Source organism: Cheilinus undulatus, linkage group 17, assembly GCF_018320785.1.
Source record: "Cheilinus undulatus linkage group 17, ASM1832078v1, whole genome shotgun sequence".
NCBI lineage: Eukaryota > Metazoa > Chordata > Actinopteri > Labriformes > Labridae > Cheilinus > Cheilinus undulatus.
Genome location: NC_054881.1, coordinates 29,294,019 through 29,315,701, shown reverse-complemented (window position 1 = coordinate 29,315,701; position 21,683 = coordinate 29,294,019). Strand labels below are relative to the sequence as shown.

Sequence of the window (21,683 nt, the reverse complement as noted above, 5' to 3'; positions counted from 1 at the left end):
ACAAAAATGCACAATCATAATGTCACACAAATACACAGTGAGCACAAACAAATGTAACCTCATCAGAGTCAATCAGAGCTTATTTTCCTCTCATTATCACCCTGATGAGGTCTGCCTGGGAGTGTACAGCTGAGCAGAAAGATTTTATCTGATATCTTTCTTACTATCAAACATTGAAACATGGTGATTTCTGCCATAAATATTGTTAAATATCAAGATTTGTGGATGACACTATGAAAACAGCTGCTCAGTGCAATTCAGTCCAATAATCATCCAGAAAAACAGCTTTCTGATTATTATTTTGTTAAGATTTTATCAAAGAGGAGCTGATTCATGTCCACAGTTACTTTTCAGGCTGTTCTTTATGATGGAGTTTCACCAGATTGCGTTATAAAGTCTCTCCTTTGATCCAATATCAACAAAGGCTCTGTAAAGGTAAGCACTAGTCCAGGCTTGTTGTGTTACCTCCACTATATTCTGTACAAGTTATTGTGGCTACACCCTGTAGCCATTGCAGGTGTTTCATGTTGACTGATCTCAACACAAAACGCAAACAGCCCTGTGCAGAGAGTCTGCCTGAGGAGCCTCTAAAAATCAGTCCCAAGCGAGTTCCAAGCAAAGGCAACCAGCACCATCAATAACACCGAGATATCAATATCAACACTTTTTATCCTCAGCATGTATCAACAATGATAAGTACCCAGGGCATGAGTAGGAGCACAGAATACATTTAAAATATATATTTTTTTGTCTCAAATAAGATAAGAAACAAGCATTTTTTGTTGATTCTTGATTGGCATGTATCATATTTCACATTGTGAAAGGACAAAGACAATATTGCACAAACTCTTTTATGTAAATTCATTGCGATCAGCTGTTGTTTGAACATTGCATTCTGCCGCATAGAGCATTTCTTTTCATTATTTAGTGATCTTCAAATGCCAAAAACTCCCCTGCAGTTTGAACAGCATTAATAAACTCCAGTTGTCATGCAATACACAGGGACTCCTGTCAAAGATTCACAGTTTCATTCTAATCAAATTCACACACATGTTCTTTCAGTGTTGGTGGCGTTGGTAATGGTGGTGGTGGTGGTGGGGGGGGTCTCAGGAGGCATGACATGATATAAATGATTTTATTTTAGGTTTTATATCGATGGTAAGGGTCAGTAATGATGTCTACAGTATAAACTAAAGAGCAAAGAACCTGTTGGTAATAGGAAAAATTGATGAATTTGCTTTATGATAGCACAACAACAGAACTTGTTGAAACAGGGAATTTTACTGACTTTTACGTGATGCATTTACACATCAGCCAATACTGAAATTAAGCAGGCCTTTTTATTATCAGTAATTTTACTAATACTGAAGTATATATCAGGGATGTTATAAACTTAGCACAAAAGGTAAGGACAGTTGTGTTTAGTAGATCATTTTGTTGTAGTAACAATAATTACTCCATCTTATACTGTCTTGAAAAGTCTGTTTTGTTTTCCCTTTTAAATTGTACCACATTTGTAAAGAAGATGCATTTGTGGGATGAGCAGCAGAGCAGAAGAATTTGCTATATCTTCTCTGTCAATGCCAAACAGATTATTCTGCCTGTGACTCTTGTTTGCTGGATTAGATGATTGCAGTCTGAAGAAACAAGACATATTGGTAATTTGATCATTTATTCATATAACAAACAGGAGCCTCAGTAACGTGTGGAAGAACCATACACAGCCACAACAGCCTGGCACCTCCTCCTCATGCTGGTCACCAGCCTGTTAACACACTTCTGTGGGATGGAATCCCATCTTCAACCAGAATTTGTTGCAAGTCAGCCCATGTGGTTGTGTTGGTCACTCTGGCACAAACAGCATGACCAAGCTGATCCCAAAAGTGCTCAATAAAGTTTAGGTCAGGACTGCTAGCAGCCCTATGAGACCAGAGGTTGGCTGCATGCTGTCTGTTCTGGATTTTCTGGGCAGAGTGTTTCAGCCATATCATCTTGCAAACCTTGACTGCAAATCTGTACAAGACAGCCTACAGTTCCTAAGTACTGACAGGGTGAGGAGACAGTCTTCTTGGATCCTCCACTTTGCAGCATGTCTCTGACATCCCCTGTTATGTGGAACTTGGCCTTCAGTTTGGAGATGGTACAAGGGCTCATGCCAAATAGTGCTGCAGCTTGGTTTTGTAGAACATCAGGTTGAAGTTGCCCTATTGCACGGGCCATACTCAGATCAGTTAAACGTGGCATAGCGGTATTTGGAGCAGACACCAACTGACCACTGCCCATGCTCATATGTGTTACGAGAAGCTCAAAACCAGAATCAATAACAAGAGCAAAATAAGATGTTTGGCACTGGCAGAATTGCCAAGAAGCATCATTATAACAAAGAAATAATCAACAAAACACAAATTTCCTTTTTTTGTGCTAAGTTTATCATTAAGGCCTGTACATTGCTACTTTTTACAAAACATCCATTAATGGGTAGAAAACAATAAAGCTAGATGAGGCTTTCTGATGCATTACATTTCGTTATAAAGGCATTCTTTTCATAAAAGTGGTCAGATGTTCCCTCTTGTTGTTTAAATGCACATGGAAGAAAGGTCATATTTACTTTTGAAGTCCCACCTCTCAGGTTTTAATCTTAGTGCTTGATACTTTGAGTAACTTTTAATGTATTACTTTTACCTGAGCAGATTAATTGTCCAGTAGGCTTGCCTGCTTGGGTATATTTTAATCAGAGTAACCATGCTTCTACTTGAGTACAATAGTCTTGTGCTCTTTCCACCTTGGAAGGAAAAATTTGGCTGTTATCATTCAAAAATGAAGCCAAAAAACTGTTACATTTTCAGGATTTTTTTTTTTTTTTTTTTGATGTGTGAAAACCCTCATAAATAACGAATTTAATTTTGAGTTTATATCAGATGTCTCACAAGCTTAAAGATGCTTTTGGGGTTGTGCTTCACAAAACTGAACTTTAGTTGACGCAGAAACCTGAAGGGTCATGGCTGTGGTTTCTGATTTCCATACACTGGCCACAGGCGATTTGAATAATAGATCCTTACACCAGTGCAGAAACAAACCATAAAAACATAATGGTTTAACTCCAGTGTTGATGCTGGTCCATGCCATGTTTCATATGCCATCATCTTTGGAGACCACTGCATTTATTTTGTTTGCTTTTTTTAATAATGAACATTATCTTTCTTTTCATCATCTTGAAATTCAAGAGTATAAGCTTACAATTGATCTTCAGGTAATCAGCGAATGTCCACATAGCTTGTGCCGTTTTTTTTTTTCCAAAAAATGCAGACAGTGAACTGATTTCTGTTTTTGTAACTCTTTTGTGCAAACATAATCGCTTTAATTTACTTTATTGTGACGATGAAGCAAAAACTGCTGAATGGTTGCCTTACTGACTCACAGTACAGCTTGTCAGAGTGCAGTGAGAAAATACAATTAGTTGATTGGCTCAGACTGTGATTTAAAGTCTGTCCATTTAAAGAAAACCTGCCAGTGTAGATTTACTCAACAGAAGAAGTGCGGATTCATCAACATGCCATTTTAGTGAAATGATTAGCTATCGCTAAACCTGCAATAACTCTTCTTTTCATTTGGTTGTTTTAGTAAAGAAAATGTCCATCATTTAATTAACTTTTGTTTGTCTTTATCAACACAGAAGATTGAAATCAGATTTTTTATCTGCCTAATGCTTCCACATGTTGACCACTGAGTTTCTAGCTTTGTCATTCTGTTTGGAGCATTATAACAGTTAAGTTACTGGAAGCAGCTAATAAAGAGGGTGATATCATGCAGATGATAATTATCCATGTCTTTATGAAAAAATACAGCAAATTTCTCATCCCACTTTGAATTTAAATATAAACAAATAAAAAAGAACCATGAGCAACATATCTAATTATAAAGGTTTTCAGTGTAAGACAGACATGTATGTTAATGTAGATATCTGCAGCTTTTACAAAGACAGTGATTGAATGCTATTATGATGGTTTAATGTTGGTTTGAATCATTCCAAGTCCTAGAGGTAAGTCCTCATGTTTCAAAGTTAAGGATAAAAGTCTAGTTCAGCATCACCATACTTTAAAACCTGTAACAAAATTATTTTTCAGTCTCACGGGCAGTAGCGATGATCTGAACAGAAACTTTTAGCAGAAACACATTTTGCATGTTTCTAATTTTGGCTCCTGCTTGTTTACAGCCAGGGAGAAAACTCTGACTGAACCAGTTTTCTTTCGTCAAACACTGATGCTTAAAACCCTTTTTTTTTTTTTTTTTTTTAGTCAAACATCATTTGATATTCTGGGCAAATAAAGCAATATGTAATCTGTAAATGAAATGGACACTTTTACAGTGGAATCTTAACAAGAGGAAGCATATGTAATGGGAGGAGAACGCTGCTTGTTATCTTGCTTCCAGTCTTCCTTTTCACTGTCTCTATTCCCTACACAGAAAAACCTTTTTTGCCTTCTGCCAGCTGCAGTTTGCATACTGATGAGATCCTGAGTCTTCAAAATCCTTCACGACTTGTACATAGACATTTGCTTTTTATCTCAGTCTAGACTTTGAGTACTTCTGTTTAGCCAAACTAATATTTGAATTTTTTATGCCCTGCTCCATATCTACAAGCTCACTTTTGATGTGCTTACCTCACATTGCAAGACTGTGAGTCTTTGTTGAGCTTGTGGAACCAGGACTGCTGGGCCTGGCGGCATTCGGCCCTTGTGATCACTCCATCTTTTTCCAGACCCTTGAACACTGACCGTGCTGTGTCTCTCTCCTTGGCAGTCAACAGACGCACCAGTGAGTTCTAGGGGAAAAAAAAAAAAAGTCATAAGATTTTTTAAGACAAACATGAAAATGTCCAAAGGAAAAATGATCGCTATGGTCCTTGTTGTTATAATGCACCTATCAGTGGGTTTTAGTCAGCTCTAATATACCACAGATTTGGGCAGAGCAGGTCAAAACTTGACAAAGCAGAACCCTGAGTAAGTTTACAAGAGTAAAAAAGTGCTTTCTAATCTAAAATCCTTTTCTTTGGAAGTCCTTCACTCCAATTCTCCAAATTTGTTGAGATTTCCAAACTCCTGGCTCAGCGACAGTTAACCAAGAAGACATTTTAGCAAAATTATTGATCACTCTTGTTTAGCTATCTCCAGTTCTCAGTGCCAACAGGCAACATATGCAGGCTTTGTAGTATTCCAAACCAAAAAAATGTATCACAATGATCTGAGATCATATACTAACAAACTATAGAAAGTAGGTATTAACAATTGTCATTTTAAACATTCAGCACTCAATAATTTTGATAACTTTTTGTGCTTGGTGGATCTTAGACTCTCTAGTGTCGGAGATTGCACAGACACTCCAACACTTCTAATGTTGGCCGGTACATACACACATGGACAAAATTGTTGGTACCCCTCTGCTTATGAAAGAAAACCCCACAGTGGTCACAGAAATAACTTGAATCTGACAAAAGTGATAATAAATAAAAATTCATTGAAAATTAACCAATGAAAATCAGACATTGTTTTTGAACTGTGGTTCAACAGAATTATTTTAAAAAACAAACTCATGAAAGGCCTGGACAAAAATGATGGTACCCCTAGAAAAGATTGAAAATAATGTGACCATAGGGACATGTTCAACCAAGGTGTGTCCTCTAATTAGCATCACAGGTGTCTACAAACTTGTAATCAGTCAGTCGGCCTATTTAAAGGGTGACAAGTAGTCACTGTGCTGTTTGGTGACATGGTGTGTACCACACTAAACATGGGCCAGAGGAAGCAAAGGAGAGAGTTGTCTCAGGAGATTAGAAAGAAAATTATAGACAAGCATGTTAAAGGTAAAGGCTGTAAGACCATCTCCAAGCAGCTTGATGTTCCTGTGACTACAGCAGCACATATTATTCAGAAATTTAAGATCCACAGGACTATAGCCAACCTCCCTGGACATGGCCGCAGGAGGAAAATTGATGACAAATGGAAGAGACGGATAATACAAATGGTAACAAAAGAGCCCAGAACAACCTCCAAAGACATTAGAGTTGAACTCCAAGGTCAAGGTACATCAGTGTCAGATCACACCATCCGTTGCTGTTTGAGCCAAAGTGGACTTCATGGGAGACGACCAAAGAGGACACCACTGTTGCAAACAAATCATAAAAATTTGCCAAACTGCATGTTGACAAGCCAAAAACTTCTGGGAGAATGTCCTATGGACAGACGAGACAAAACTGGAACTTTTTGGCAAGGCACATCAGCTCTATGTTCACAGACACAAAAATGAAGCATACCAAGAAAAGAACACTGTCCCCACTATGAAACATGGAGGAGGCTCTGTTATGTTCTGGGGCTGCTTTGCTGCATCTGGCACAGGGTGTCTTGAATCTGTGCAGGGTACAATGAAATCTCAAGACTCTCAAGGTATTCTAGAGAGAAATGTGCTGCCCAGTGTCAGAAAGCTTGGTCTCAGTCGCAGGTCATGGGTCTTGCAACAGGATAATGACCCAAAACACACAGCTAAAAACACCCAAGAATGGCTAAGAGCAAAACATTGGACTATTCTGAAGTGGCCTTCTATGAGCCCTGATCTAAATCCTACTGAACATCTGTGGAAGGAGCTGAAACATGCCGTCTGGAGAAGGCACCCTTCAAACCTGAGACAACTGGAGCAGTTTGCTCATGAGGAGTGGGCCAAAATACCTGCTGAGAGGTGCAGAAGTTTCACTGAAAGATACAGAAATCGTTTGATTGCAGTGATTGCCTCAAAAGGTTGTGCAACAAAATATTAAGTTAAGGGTACCATCCTTTTTGTCCAGGCCTGTTCACGAGTTTGTTTTTTTAAATAATTCTGTTGAACCACAATTTAAAAGCAATGTCTGATCTTCATTGTTTAATTTTCATTGAATTTTTATTTATTATCACTTTTGTCAGATTCAAATTATTTCTGTGACCATTGCGGGTTTTTCTTTCATTAACAGAGGGGTACCAATAATTTTGTCCACGTGTGTATAACTGGCAGGTTTCTAGAGGGTGTTTCAAAATTCTCTTTGCACCATTAGTCTAAACTGTTTTGTAGTTTTGTATTGGAAATGTAACTAGTTTCTTTCTTATTTTACATTACCTCTGTGCGGAGCTTCCTCAACACTGCAAGAGACTCGAAGTAGAGGAAGTCCGGCCACTCGATGTGACCCTTCTTATCAGGATCCAGTGCTGCAAACTGGGCCAAGACTTCCTCTTCCTGCTCATCAGTCAGGTCCTTATCGAATTGCTGCTTGGATGCAAAATGGCGGTACTGCAGCAGCTCATCTGACACCAGGCATGACTCTACAGCAGCAAGGAACAATTCATCACATCAGACCTAATTAGTCATAGAGTAGTTTTCCAGTTATAATTAACTAACAATGACTCATTCTCTGCAAAGTCAAGACCACCTCCTACTGCCTGTATCCAATCCAGGCTGCAGAAAAATACCACACATTTGGAGGTATACTCTGGTGAGCACAAATACTTTAATAACTCTCACTGGGCAATGTGATTAAAAATTCAAGGGGAACAAACATAAGTATGCTGTAGACTTCTCTCTAAGGCTAAATACATTTCTGACCAATATTCATCAACGTGTTTTCTCTGGAGGACTGAAAGTTTATGGGCCTGAGTGATGAGGAGAGAATGGATTGTCACAGGTGCTTAACTATAAAAAAGGTGCAGTATAAAGTAAAAAGCAAGTCTCTGAAGAAATACATCAAGCCATTGTGGAAACTAATGTACAACAGCAAGACAGATGGTCTGGGTAAAAAAGGAAAAATAGTCTGCATTTTTCAAGTGCAGTGGCATCAGGTGCTCATGTGAGTGCAAGGAAGGTTGAATAAAGAGGGGACAAAATGAGGCTAAGTATGGCTTATAGACATTTAAAAAAAGACCAAGAGTCTGAGCCATGCAGCTCAGTGAGGCTGCACAGTGTGGAATCAGCAGGGCTCATAGCTAAATGCTAGCAGTCTGCTGCTTACGAGGATGATTCCAACATAGATGCAGAAATGTTAACTGTATATGAACACGCTGTCATTGAATATAACATTTAACACAACTAAGGCAGAGTAGGTTGTCATTATCATTAGGGGTGTAACGGATCACAGAGAAAGAATCCTAGATTTATGACTCTGGATGTGCCTCACTTATCATTATTATCTTTCTTTTATTAACAGTAGTGTACCTAATACCTTTTTACATGTTCCAAATTTACATGTGTTTAAAACTGTCAGTGATAGTACAGCCTGTGATATATCAAACAGGGGACAAAAAAGAGGAAAACAGAACAAGCAAAACAGAAAACAGCTTCTTCTGATATGAAAAATTACAAATATATACAACAAATTATGCAAATAAAAATATGTGCTTTTCAGAGCAGTGTGTCATATTTCTGATTTATAAAGTGTGCTGTAACACAGCACAGCGGTGGTTATTTGTGCAAAATCCTGACTACATCAGTGAAGGACCCTAGACTAACTCATAAAAACATAGGATGGGATGTCGCAATGCAGTCTGAGCAGAGCGCCTAAAAACACATTTGTCGTCGAGGTTCTCTAATTCTACCAGTCTATGTTTAGTCTTTGGAATGTATTAGCAGCGATAATGTCTTCTACTCTCTCCACTTTCACATCTGGAGGCTTTTTTTTAAAACGGCATGGAGATGAGGAGAGGGAGGAAAGGGGAGCGGGTCTCACTGCTCTGCCTCTTTTGCAGCGGGAAGCAGTGTTGCCAAATCCCCTGTAAGGAAAGTTGCTATTGGCTGTCCTAAAAACTGCTAGAAGTTGCTAAATGACTAGTTACTGGCAAAAGTGACTCAGAAGAAACACTCTGGCAGAGTTACATAGGTGTTTTTTAATTTGTTATTGTGTTCAGTTTAGACTGGGACATTATGAATTAGCCAGCTACATGTTTATCTTATGTCCCAGAGAGTCACACGCACAGTGGACGAGTTGAGCAAGTGGCTAAGGCTGTGTGAGTCAAATGCAGTGATTTATTTTAATGCTGTAATTCATTTTAGACAAATAATTTTTTACACTGTAAGCCAGGGCAGGATCAGCCACCGGCAGCTTTGCAGTGTTGACGTGGAGGGGTAAGGCTGCTCTGACTACAGAGGCCACCTGTGAATGCTTTAGCTTGGGGAGGGGCCTGCGACTGCACTTGCTGCTCATTGAGAAGAGTGACAACCATACGTACTTTCACATCAGAGTCTACAAAAGTCTCCAATAACACCAGAAAAAGTTGCTAGATTTTTAGAAAGCAAAATTTTAATGATCCACAATGGTACTATTGACACCAAGCCTTAGATGTTATATTCAGCTATTTTAATCTGAACCAAAGAGCTGAACTGACTCTTGAATAAGCACTGACAGTACAGTTTCCTGCACTCTTCAGTTAAATATAGCCTGTAACCTTGAGTCAGTGACTCACCTGGGATGATCTTGCACTGTTTAAAGGTTTCCATAAGGCTGTACATCTCCTCCTCTGTTAGAAGTAGATTCAGATTATCCTGCAGAGAAGGGTGAGATGAGGGGAGAGAATTAGACTTGATAAAATAATTCAGCCTCACAGCATTTCTTTTAAAGTCAAGTGGTGTTTTACTTCATGCACAATAAGTGAGTTGGCTCTCATTGTATGGAATGAGCCCCATTTGAGACAAGAATTAGATCATGAATCCATTTACTCTGTTTCCAAAGTAATTCACATGAAATGCAGTTATATCCTACTCTTGTATCATTAGCAGAGAACAGAAGGACAAAAGGGGGATTTCCTTTTCATTTTAAACCTACAGATTGTACAGATTGCCCTGTGGCAGGGTATTTGATTATTACTGATTTAAAGGGGAGAAAAAGGATATTAAAAGTGCATTCCTACCTAAGATTAAAACAGCATTATCAAATTGACTGTTAGTGTATACATTTGTAGTGTGTTGATAAAAAAGAGGCGCTCAGAAGCTGTTCATTCGAATAAACAGATGTCTGATGTAAAACATTTGCAATTTATACATTCTGTTTAGTACGGTGCTGACATCAAAAAATCAACAGGCAAGGAAGATCACACGAGACACTTTTACAGATATACATTATCTTAAATATCATGTCATTATCTAACAGAAAAGTGCCATGATTCAGTCCTTATGTTCCCTATAGGGGTGGTGGCTGAAAGGGAATTCAAATCAGTTTACATGGTTTCTAAATGTTGTTGTGATTTGTCAGGGATTCATTAATCCACGATGAAACCACCTACATTTGTCAACAGATGAAAAATAATGGAATTGGTCATAACAAAAAAGATAATCATAAGCAGATTTGTCAATATCAATACAAGAGTGAGATCATTTTAAATTTCCATTTCCCAGATATCAACAATAAAGAAGGTGTATACAATAGTATTATGACCAGAGTAATAAGAAGCAGTAACATAATAAGACCAGACACTGGGTTTTCCATATAAATAATTCTTGGAGTTTATTAAAGCTCTGTTTCTTTTTCTCTCTACACAGTGTCCTCGAGTGAACTCTGCAGACTTTTCTCCGTAGAAAAATTTGATTCCCCCTCTAACAAACATGGGCACATGCCCTCATTATATGATCCGCTGGGAGCTGAACATATGTGCTAACAAGCAGCATGGTGTCTTCCTGCATTTCTTCAAACTGTCATCAAGATCACAGCCACTCCCAATGCCTTGCTGCCCCAATGTCTGCAGCATTTACAGATAAAGAGTGTGTACTGTATGTGGAAGTAATTACTCAGTCCTTCCAGCTAATATCTGCAAGTGCTCGTCTTACTTGATAATACGGAACATCTAAGTGGAAATGCGTAGGACTTTCATTTCCTTACTTTATCAATAAATTAACTTGTGCACTGAATTATTCAGTATTAACCTATAGGTTTTAGCCTTAAGTGTCCATGCCAAGATCAAGGAAATGTAAAAAATGAAATTCTGATGGGATATTAAACTCACACCCTGTCTGAAAAGCACAAAAATAAAAATGTTTGGAATCAATCTGGGACACTCTGTCCTTGGTGCAATTTTGAAACGATCATTTTTAACAGAGTGGAACCATTATAATAAAACGCCTAAGGAGAATGAAAGCTATCACCACAGTGCAGCCAACGGCTTTAACAGAAAAAAAATAAAATAAATCCATGTTTTCTTCCACGTGCTAAACTGTCCCTTTAGTATCTGCTTTCTCCAGTTGTACAATCACAGTTCTGCTCTATTTTTAAAGTCTGTATATCTTCCATGTGATAAATACTGATATTAATAGAAGCCATTGTTTTTGCCTATATCTTTATAATAATAGTCTTGAAACTGTGCGTTTCCTGCCTCTCATGCACAGCATGTTTCATCATTATCTCAAAATGTAGCACAGCACTCTTAGCCTCTGGTTGATTCTAGTGTGTTCAGGTCCTTTTCATCTGCTCATTGCATCATATTTTCAAAGTTATCTTTGTTGCCCTTCTATACTATATATCATATTGTTTTATGCTCAAAGTAAGTACATTTCCCCATTGTGCTGCATCTTATAAATCTTTTAATTAAATTCTATTTGCGCAGGAATTAAGAAACAATCCATCCACTCATTGTGACTGTTGGCCCTAAAATCAACATGACCCCTCCACAAAACCCCAAAAACACACATAATAGATACTGCTCCCTTTGATTGTTCTGTGTCAGCCATGCTCCATGTGCATGTGACATCTGCAATATCATGATCATAAAGTGTAACCCCTTGTAATAACCGCCTCCAAAGCAATGAAACATTCCATCTGCTAAGGATGCTATAATTATATTGTTGTGTCAAAAATTAGCACCCTTAGAAAAGATTTAAGGGTTTATAAAACACAATGTGACAGCATCTGCAAAATAACTGCTCTTTGAGGCTCAAAAAGCCCCTTGGGGATGAGGTGTAATAATACATCTTGTTCTGACTGCTTATAAATAGATACTTCACGCTGCCCTTTTAGAACAATAACTCTGTTGATCATGTGTTCAAACAGAAAAGCCAAATTTAGACTGGTAAACGGAAAACTTTTATAGATTTCAAAGCATGAATTCAAATGCTGACACAACCAAGGCTAAAGAGTGGATGATGTGACAAGTGCCATTTATCAGGTAACATAAAACATAACTTAATATATAATAATGAAATGTAAGATATAGTACTGTTTAAAACCAACATCTGCATTGACTAACATCCCCTTTCATGTGTGTAGAGCCTATTTGTCTCTATTAGCTTGTTTCTGCTCTGATAAGCCTATTCACATTCCTTCCAGAAACATCTTGCAATGAAAAAGCAGAGGAAATAAAAGAAGAGTGACGCATGGACTTTTATCACCACGGTGGACACAAATTGAACTAAAATGGATTCCTTTCTTGCTCTGTCATTGAAAAACCTTGCATGTATGTATGGGATCTTAATGCACTTTTAAGACATACTCCTCAACTTTGAACTTAGCATGACCCTTGGGCTGTCAGCAACAAGCATAGATACAGTGCTTTAAGGAAGGGTCACACTTCATGAATCCTTCTCCGTCTGATTGGATGCTATTGAGCCATACATGCAGCATTCTGCTTTGAAGACTGACTGTAGACCTACTTTCAATGGAACTCAGTCTGTCTGCTGGCAGCAGTCCCCAATGCATGTGTGAAATTAAATGTCAGATACACAGAAGGGGGGATTTGTAACAGCTGACTGATGTGTGCTAACAAAAAGCTGGTTTTCCCGCCCTCACTAGAATTCACAATTTAAAAAGAGATTTCCTCTCTCTTTTCCTCTCTGAATTGTCTCCTTCCACCCCCATTCCTTTCACTCACCGAAGGAGCCAGCCGGAAACAGAGGACCCTTCAGTGTCCTCGCTCAGATTGTGTGAAAACGGCCCCCCCTCTAAGCGCAAATTTGGCAAGGGATTTTGCTTCTCAGGGCTGGCGAAAGACAGCAAAGCACCTCTCCATTCTGTAGGGTCCTTCAGCAAAAGCCCTCTTCAGCTGTTTATGCTTGAATTATAACAGATTGCTTCATGCCTCCAATAAAATGGTGATCACCAGAGGGGGCATCAGTTATGGCAATGCGCCTTGAATTTCTAGTTGCTGGGTATTTGTGTCATTGTTTAAAAAACACTAAAACTCTTCTTTGAAAGATAAAATTAAATCTTTTCTATGTTAACACTGCTGGATTCAGTGAATCTGCACTGAAAAATTACAAGAGGGTAAAGAAATTGTTGTCATGGTAGGCAGAGTCACTGCAATTCTAGTTTTAGAAAATGCATAGCGGTGTCATGAAATAATGGAAAGGAAGAAATACATGTCTTTAATTCAGAAGAAAAGAGTTGTGTTTTGGTATGTTTTTTCAAAGGGATTTTAGATCTTTAGCTACTATGATGTCTGTAGAAATGTTTGGAATATTAATGTTAAGATCACAAACGCACAACAGTAGCAAATACTGTGTGCATCATATCAGATAGCCTGCATGAATCAGGACTCATCACTGAACAATCAGGCATCTGATTGTCTGCACCTGGAGATACGAGAAGCTCAAAACAAGAGTCAATAGCAACAGCAGAATCAGCTGTTTTTACTGGCATAGAGGATTTGGCAGAATTTCTTGGGTGCAACCCACACACTCAGCTCTGCTGCTCATCCCACAAATGCATGTTCTTATATGTTTCCACATATTTTTCATGAACTTAAAGTATCCTGCTAATCACATTTCCTCTTTTTATAACTGAAATAACATTATAAAGCTAGCTACTTCTCAAAGAAAGCCAGTGATCCTATTTTGTTCACGCCCTGAATCATTACAAACAGGAAGACAGAGCAATCTTTTAAAGACTACAGACCCATTGTGATCACTATAGATAACCAATTATATTCCATCTAATGTGTTACATGTAATGTACCACAAGGTTTGATTTCAGGTCCATTTTATTTCCTATTTCTTTGCTCCCCCTTGGCAACATTATCCATTATCCACAACCTTTCTTTCCATTGCTATGCTGATGACACAAAGATATACCTGGTGACCACAAAAGTCGTCTGTTACCTGTCTCAACGATATCAAATGTTGGATGGCCCAGTTTTCTTCAGTTACATGAATCAAAGTCAGAAATTATACTGTTCAGTCACCAACGTGTGCAGAAACAGAACTTTTATGTTAGTTTAGTTTCATGCATCACTGATCAAAACCCTCTTTCTGCTTTGTGTACTTAAAATCAGGTACTTAGAAACCGCATTTCTGGCCACATAACAATGTCTACTGGCTATTCTGTTAGGCAGCCATGTCTCTGAATCTCCTAATACTCAGGCCTTGTCCACATGAAAACAATATATTTCCATTTTAAAACGTTTTCTGTAAACACCGGATAATTTCAGGAAATGTCCGCGTAAGCACGGAACCACTGAAAAAAACTGCAGTATAGTACATGCCAAGCCAGTAAATGGTGCTGTAACACTTCCACGGAAATGCACCAAAAAGAGAGAAGAAGTTCACAGAACAAGCGAATAAAGCACGAGCACAACCCTGAAATCTGCCATTGCTGTTTTGGTTTGACCAATGCATGCAGCTCAAGTAGGCTATGCTATGTGTGATGTAATCATTTCAAGAAAGATGCAGTTGGCTGCCCCCACGGAGACAAAACTGTAGGTGTATACAGATTTGTGCACTCTGGGACCTGGTTTCAAAAAGTAGCGTTTATGGCCTCCCAAAATGCAGTTTCCATTTGGATGAAACATGTCCAGTGGAAAGGTGACATTGGGTGCATACCCTCTATCGGTTGGTGTATGGTTATTCTAATGGTAAATTCAATGATTGGTTTTGTTTTTTGTATTGGTCATAGTTAGCCAAGATGGTTTTGTGACCAGAAAAATATTATTCTGTAAAGTTTTTGATACCAGGTAGCTCAGCAGTTGTCTAGTCAAAGTGACTGACGTCTTCTTAACAGGTTGTCAAAATGTTCCAGTGAAACTTTGAAGAATGCCTTATCTGGACTTCCAGCAGTGCAAGCTGTGACAGCGCACTTGTCTGGAGTATTGAGCTGTCAACATTGTGTGTTGTCAGTTAGATGTTGAAAACCCTGGGAGCTGTTAGTCATTACCAGCAGAAATCACTTTTTAGATTCAATCAATAATGTAGCTCCACATGTAGATGTCATTAAGGGTGAACTCAGGGGACATTTTAACTCATAACATAATTTTATTAATGTCCACACAAGATTAGCCAGTTTGATTTCATGGTGAAAAAAATAAAAGGCAACACATGAGTTTGCGTAACACTTGGCCATTTTTTAGCATACATCAATGCATTTACATTTGAGCTGTGAAGACTTACACAATAGTAGCAGCTCCATCCAGTAACAGTGTGGGCTGTATCTCTCATCTCTTGCAGGGCCTCGGCACGCAGATAGCCCAGCTCCCTCAGGCAGCCGTCGTGGAACACCCGAGTACAGATCCTGCAAGGATACAGGTCATCGGCCGTCCACACCTCACACACGTCACACATCTCGTCACTCGGGGGCTGAGGCAAAAACAAAGATGTCTTTTAGATGATGTCAAGATCAGCTTTGTGAACCTGATCTGTTATCATGCTTTGTCATCACAAACATGAAAACAAGCACTGCATTATCTCCTGTCCATCAAAGCTCTGAATAATAGACCAGGAGGAAAGAAAAGGCAGCAGTCCATCAGTAGCAGGAGTGTGGTTTGATGTGGGACTGGTATTGCATAATGTATAAGCAGGTGATGTTCTTTACCCAGTCTTGGTTTATCAAAAAGGCTCAGTCTTGGACATATTCTCTGCCCTTGTCTAACACGTGTTCATAGTCTGTCATGCTTAAACTTCTCTGTAGACTGCATTCATAGCCATGATATGTTAACGCTAGAGAGGAATGCTGGGCTGGATAACCACACAAACTCTGAGTTTCTATCCTTGGTACCTTTATATCTTTATTTCAGTGGCAAAGCGGTGGGTTCAGAGCTGCAGACTCATCTCACACTTGTAATTTCCCAAGTCACAACTTATCCTGGAGTTATGGCCCACCTCTTGTGACCTGATGGCTCCATTTACAACAAGCTTTTGTGCATCAGAGTCCCATTCAAAATGCAGTCTGAGCCTTCAACAGGGACTCAAACAGGCAGACATGTTCATTCATCAACTTCTAACATGAAGGAATTAATTTGAAAGTGAAGACTTCAAAAAGTAAACCTCAAGGCTTAATGTTTCATTATACCACACCATCTTCACAGTATTCATGTTTATGACAACCTGCTGATTTCTGCTGCTCAGAAACATGGCAGAACATAAAGAGAATGGTTTTCTGAACTAGATTAAATTTGAATTAAAAAAGTGGGTTATAAACATTGTGTGTCCAATGTCTCAGAAGCATGATGCTTTCTTTGATTACATCTGCTTAAGATATATTAAGTGGAGATTTGATGCTGAGTTTCTGATTTCTAATGATGTAAATGTAAGCTCATTAAGTTGTCTTGGTTTAAATGTTTCTTGCTTGGACTACAAACAGTGAATTAAAAGTCTTGGAACAAAATGTTGATGACTCAAAACTCCCATAACCTATGGGTTAAAAAGGAGAACACAAGAGTTGATTTAAATCTACAACAGACACTGACTGCTCAAGTTTTGGGGGCATCTTACAGGAATTTCAGATTTATTTATGTTTGTTTGAAGTGGAGAATTTCCTCTCTCCAGATCCTATCTTTCACATGAACATCTGGATGAACAACTAAGCATCATCAGCATAAAAGTATTTGCAAGTACGTATATTGTTGAGATAAATGGAGATTCTTCAACCTGGGACCAACGTTTATCCCTTGCGACATGTCACATTTGCCAAAAAAACAACAGAAACTTGCTGTATGCTAATAGAAAACTTAATGGTCTGGTTTGGTTGAACACAGTTTGGTAATGTTCGATACAATAAAGCTTGATATTGTTGGGTTTCCAAAGACACCCATAGCCTCACTCCTCTTTAAAGTACTGCTTCAGACGCTGTTTAGGCATCGGTACCGGCACCATATAAAAAGTATTAGAAAAACCCAAATGACACCTTTCCCAAAGTTCATGCTAATGGCATTTCCAGGCATCTGTTTCCCTATTTAAATAAACAGCTATGTACATTGCAATTAACTGTTTAGTCTAAAGAGAAGAACATACTTAGAAAACAATCCAATTCACCACAGGGTCATTGTGTCAGCAGGTAAGATGTAGGAGTGATACACTGTGTATAGCATGGCTAACATTAGCAGCTAGCTCCACCAGCCTTTGTTCCTCTTTGCAGATTAATATCGTGCTTTGATATGTGGCCTCTTTTCACTTCTATTGAGTAGTCGTACATGAGTATCTCCCTTCACAGTGCATATACCACTTTATTTTCATTTTAGTTTAAAACACTGTCATACCACTAACCCATAAATGTAAAGCTAACTTGAAATACGAACTTAACCATCCAAGTGTTTGATAGCGTGCATCCCTAGCTCACACAACCCCTCTGTGATGCAACCTGAAACATTTTCTTGTTTCTAAGTGTGCTACCAAGTTCCCTCTGCACCCCCCTTCACCAATAATGCCCAGAAAGGTCTGCACTAACAGCTGACAGGTATTGGTTTTTCAGGGCCGATATCAATATCGAAAGTCTTAACATGGCAAAAGTAAATCTGCATGTTAGAAAATTAAAGGAAATAAACAATTTAGCACTAGCATTGGCAACATGAGAAACAGCACAGACCAGCACAGTAGCAGCAGAAAACAGGAAGTACTGCCATACATGCACTGTGTCAGTGCCACCCAGGCCTCAGTAATGATTGGTTGGTTGTTGTGTGACATCAAGACAGTCAGATAGCATTGTGGGCAGGATATTAGGTGAGACATTAGATTAGTGAAAGCCAAAGTAACACACCACTGAATTTACTGATTTTGGCTAATAGTTGGTGAAATAAAATGCTGCAACCAATAATCAGCTAAATGCCAAATACTGGTATCAGTAATCAACCAGGCCATTAATCGGTCTACCCCTAGTCTGCACCTCTTAGGTAGTCCATCAGGTAGTACTACGAGCTGACATTATTTGCAAATTTAAAGACAGTCCTGGAATTGATTCCTTGAAATCAAAGGGATTTTTTGGCCAGTTCCAGGTTTGTGTTATCACAGCTTTCACACAATCAGCAAACTGCAGTGTGTCTGTTGTGTGTGTAGACAAAAAGGCAGGATAGTATGATTTGCTTATTTTCCAATCTTTCATAATGGAAACACAAATTAATGCGTAACTTTCCGTACAAAACTGAACTGGACCACTCAGTGGAAATGACCTATTACTGTGCAATATGCCAGATGGAAGGAAAACTTGTATACCATCTCTGATGATGCTTCTGTCCATGAAATCATATTTAGTCTTTTAAAAATTCACAAATATAGCTGTTATTTTTGTAAGGCAGTCTTATTTTATCCTCTGTCTCTTGTTCAAGTGCAGGACTGAAAGTACACCAAGTCTACAGGTGATGTTTACTTTTTGCAAAATGAGAAACCGACGGTGTCAGTGCTCCTGTGAACTCTATCTGTCTCTCTGTTAGTCAGCATCACCCTGGATATGGTCACTCTCAGCTCTCTCAGGCAGCCAAAGCAGCCCGCCCACAGGATGCACTCTGTGAAGTGTCCTTATGCACAACAACACTCACCTCACAAATAGTGCTGTGAATAAAAAAGTACACTTCAGACTCATACTTTCTCACCTTCAACAAGGGTGTTTAGATAAAGCTCAAGAATCCTTTCTCAGCTTGACTGAACTGCTTTATCATAATGCCTAACTTGAAGGAGGAGAAGAGATAATACGCTGCTGTTGCCATGGAGATTCTTTGACATCTTGCACACATCTCTCTAATCCCAGGGCTTAGGGATTTAAAGAGTCTGCTTTGTCAAAGTAGAAGGTATTCTTGTATATTCCTGCTTCAAATAAACCGTAGTTCATTAATTCCAAATGACAGAGGCTAAGACCAACAACCTACTTAAGCTATAACATCCTACCTGTTCTTTCTTTTCCAGCTCGATGTCTACAGGCTGGTCATCGTCTGCTTCTCTTTTGGGCCTCACATAAGCAGGCGGTGTGAGCTGATGGGTCTTGTCAAGATCTTCAGGCTCCACTCCTTTCCCATCTCGTAACCTTGACCAAGCCTCCTGGTTGACCTTACACTCATCTCTTGCTGGCGCTGAGGCCTGCTGGGATGTTGATGGTCCTGCGTTATTGTCTGTTTCTTCTTTTTCCGCCTCCTCTGTGTTCTTCTCGTCAGGACTGCCTGAAGGTTTGGCTTCGGACTTCTCTGCTTCTTCTTCTGCCTGTTTGGCTATGGCACGATCCTTAAGGCCTGCTTGGAAAGCGGAGACGACGGCATTGCATTTCTGCACCTTCTCCACCTGCTGCTTCTTTGACATAAGCACTCCCATGGCTGTAGACAAAAGGAGACATAAAGACACAGAGAACAGTTAGACTGGGATTTGACAGTCATCAAAATGTGCTTCCTATTTTGCTAGATCATCACGGCAAAATGAGGCAGAGAGAACAAAAAAATCTGATATTCAGAAATGTCAATGTCCATATGGGACCATTACATTACTCAAAGAGGCTGAATGAGGAATATGGAACTAGCTCAGTTAATGTTTCAGCTCCATTAAAGTCAATGCCCCATAATAATGCTATTTGTGGTGCTATTACTTAGTCTTTTTACTATTTTAAGCTTATTCTCTGATGTCTTGTTTGGATAGATCCGAAGGAATGCTGGCAAGAATTTCTGCCAATTTTATGGAGCATATAAAATGGTAAAAAATAAACAGAATTCAAAGCCTTAACTATGATTGATTTTATATATTAGAAGTTGAACAAATACAGTGTTTCTGTGAATAAGTCTCTGGTGTAGTAAATCAGAAAAGGACAGTTGTCTTTCATGACTATCTGCCTACGAAAATGATCCAGGAAAGACAAAGTGCTTTGCTGGTCTCTAAGGACACTCGACCTTTCCTTCCTCTCATGATCAGCTTCTAAACCCCCAAGACAAATGAAAAGTCAGTGATCATGACCTGCTCTGCAGCTGGTTTGGTGTGTAGTGTTAGTTTCTGTGGTGACATACAGTGCCTATAAAAAAATATTCACCCCCTTGAATGTTTTACCCTTTTATTAATTTTATTATTATACTTCATTCTTCTTTGCAAACATGCTTGAGTTCTGTCAGGTTGAATGGAGATCGGGCATGAACAGCCCTTTTTAAGTGCAGCCACAAATTCTCTATTGGATTGAGGTCTGTGCTTTGACTCAGCCACTCCAGAACATTCACCTTGTAGTCTTTAAACCATTTCTGTGAAGCTTTTGCTGTATGCTTTGGGTCATTGTCTCGCTGGAAAATTAATCTTCTTTCCTACATTTTGCTTCATTCATGTTACCATGTACCTTTACAAGCCTTCCGGGGCCAGCTACGAAGAAGCATCCCTACAACATGATGTTGCCACGCAGGGATGGTGAAACACAGAATCTTGTCTGATGTCCAAAAAGCACTTTTTTGGTCTCTTCAGACCAAAGTCTCCCACATGCCTTTTGGTGAACTCAGATTTAATATAAGTTTTCGTTGAGTGTAGCTGTCTCTTCGCCACTCTCCTATAAAGTTTTGACCAGGCAACAGTTGTATGCAGTCTCTCCCATCTCAGCTGCTGAGGCTTGTAACTCCTTCAAAGTAGCCATAGGTGTGTTGGTGATCTCACTCACTAGTCTCCGTCTTGCACTGTCACTCAGTTTCTGAGAATGGTCTGATCAAGACAGATTTACATACGTTCCATATTTTTTCCATTTCTGGATGATGTATTTAACTGAACTCAGCGAGGATGTTCAGTACCTTGGATATTTTTTTTTGATCCACGCCTTGACTAATACTTTTCAATAACCTTTTCTCTGAGTTGTTTGGAGTGTTCTTTTGCCTTCATGGTGTAATGGTAGCCAGGAACACCGATTAACCAGTGACCAGTCCTTCCAGATACAGGTTTCTTTATACAATCACTTGAGACACATTGACTACCCTCAGATGATCCACATTTCGCTCAGTGTGACAGTACTAGCACCATTTGGCTGGACCTCTGCTGAATTAGGTCAGTCACTTTAAAAGGGGTGAATATTCATACAGTCACATATTTGACCTTTTATTTTTTTGTTTAGTTGACATAACTTTGTAGAAATCTGTTTTCACTTTGACATTTAAAAGTTCTTATTTTGTAAAGAAGACTACATTTTCAAACATCCAGAATCTGTAATTCTGCTCCAAACCCACATGTGAGAGCTCTTGTAATTGGACTTTAATCAGTGCATTTTTCAACACCATGTGTGCCTCTGCAGATGGAGAAACCATGTCTCCCAAGATCAACCAAACTTAATTTAAAAAATATATGACACTATCCATCACAAAACACAAGGACTGCATCGGTGTAATAGAACTTATTTATCCCAATAACTTCTTTACATCACAGAAGTTGAAACAGTGCCACAGACAGCATGTACCCACTGTTTGTTTGACTTATTTTCACAGAGCTTTGTATGTCAGCATTTCCACCATGTGCAGCTGACAAGACACTTGCAGTGAGCTCAAAACACACCATGT

General features: G+C 39.0%; 1 protein-coding gene across 1 annotated transcript in view; it reads right to left on the bottom strand.

Annotated features, from left to right (window-relative positions):
* The window catches only part of phf24 (PHD finger protein 24), a 48,784-nt gene that overhangs the window by 7,827 nt on the left and 19,274 nt on the right, over window positions 1–21,683 (bottom strand). The window contains exons 2-6 of the mRNA XM_041811448.1: window positions 19,075–19,493; window positions 15,373–15,558; window positions 9,474–9,552; window positions 7,141–7,343; window positions 4,662–4,822 (exon numbers count right to left, since the gene is read on the bottom strand). Coding sequence (XP_041667382.1) covers window positions 4,662–4,822; window positions 7,141–7,343; window positions 9,474–9,552; window positions 15,373–15,558; window positions 19,075–19,491 — 1,046 coding nt within the window. The 5' untranslated portion in view covers window positions 19,492–19,493. The remainder of the gene's footprint in view (window positions 1–4,661; window positions 4,823–7,140; window positions 7,344–9,473; window positions 9,553–15,372; window positions 15,559–19,074; window positions 19,494–21,683) is intronic.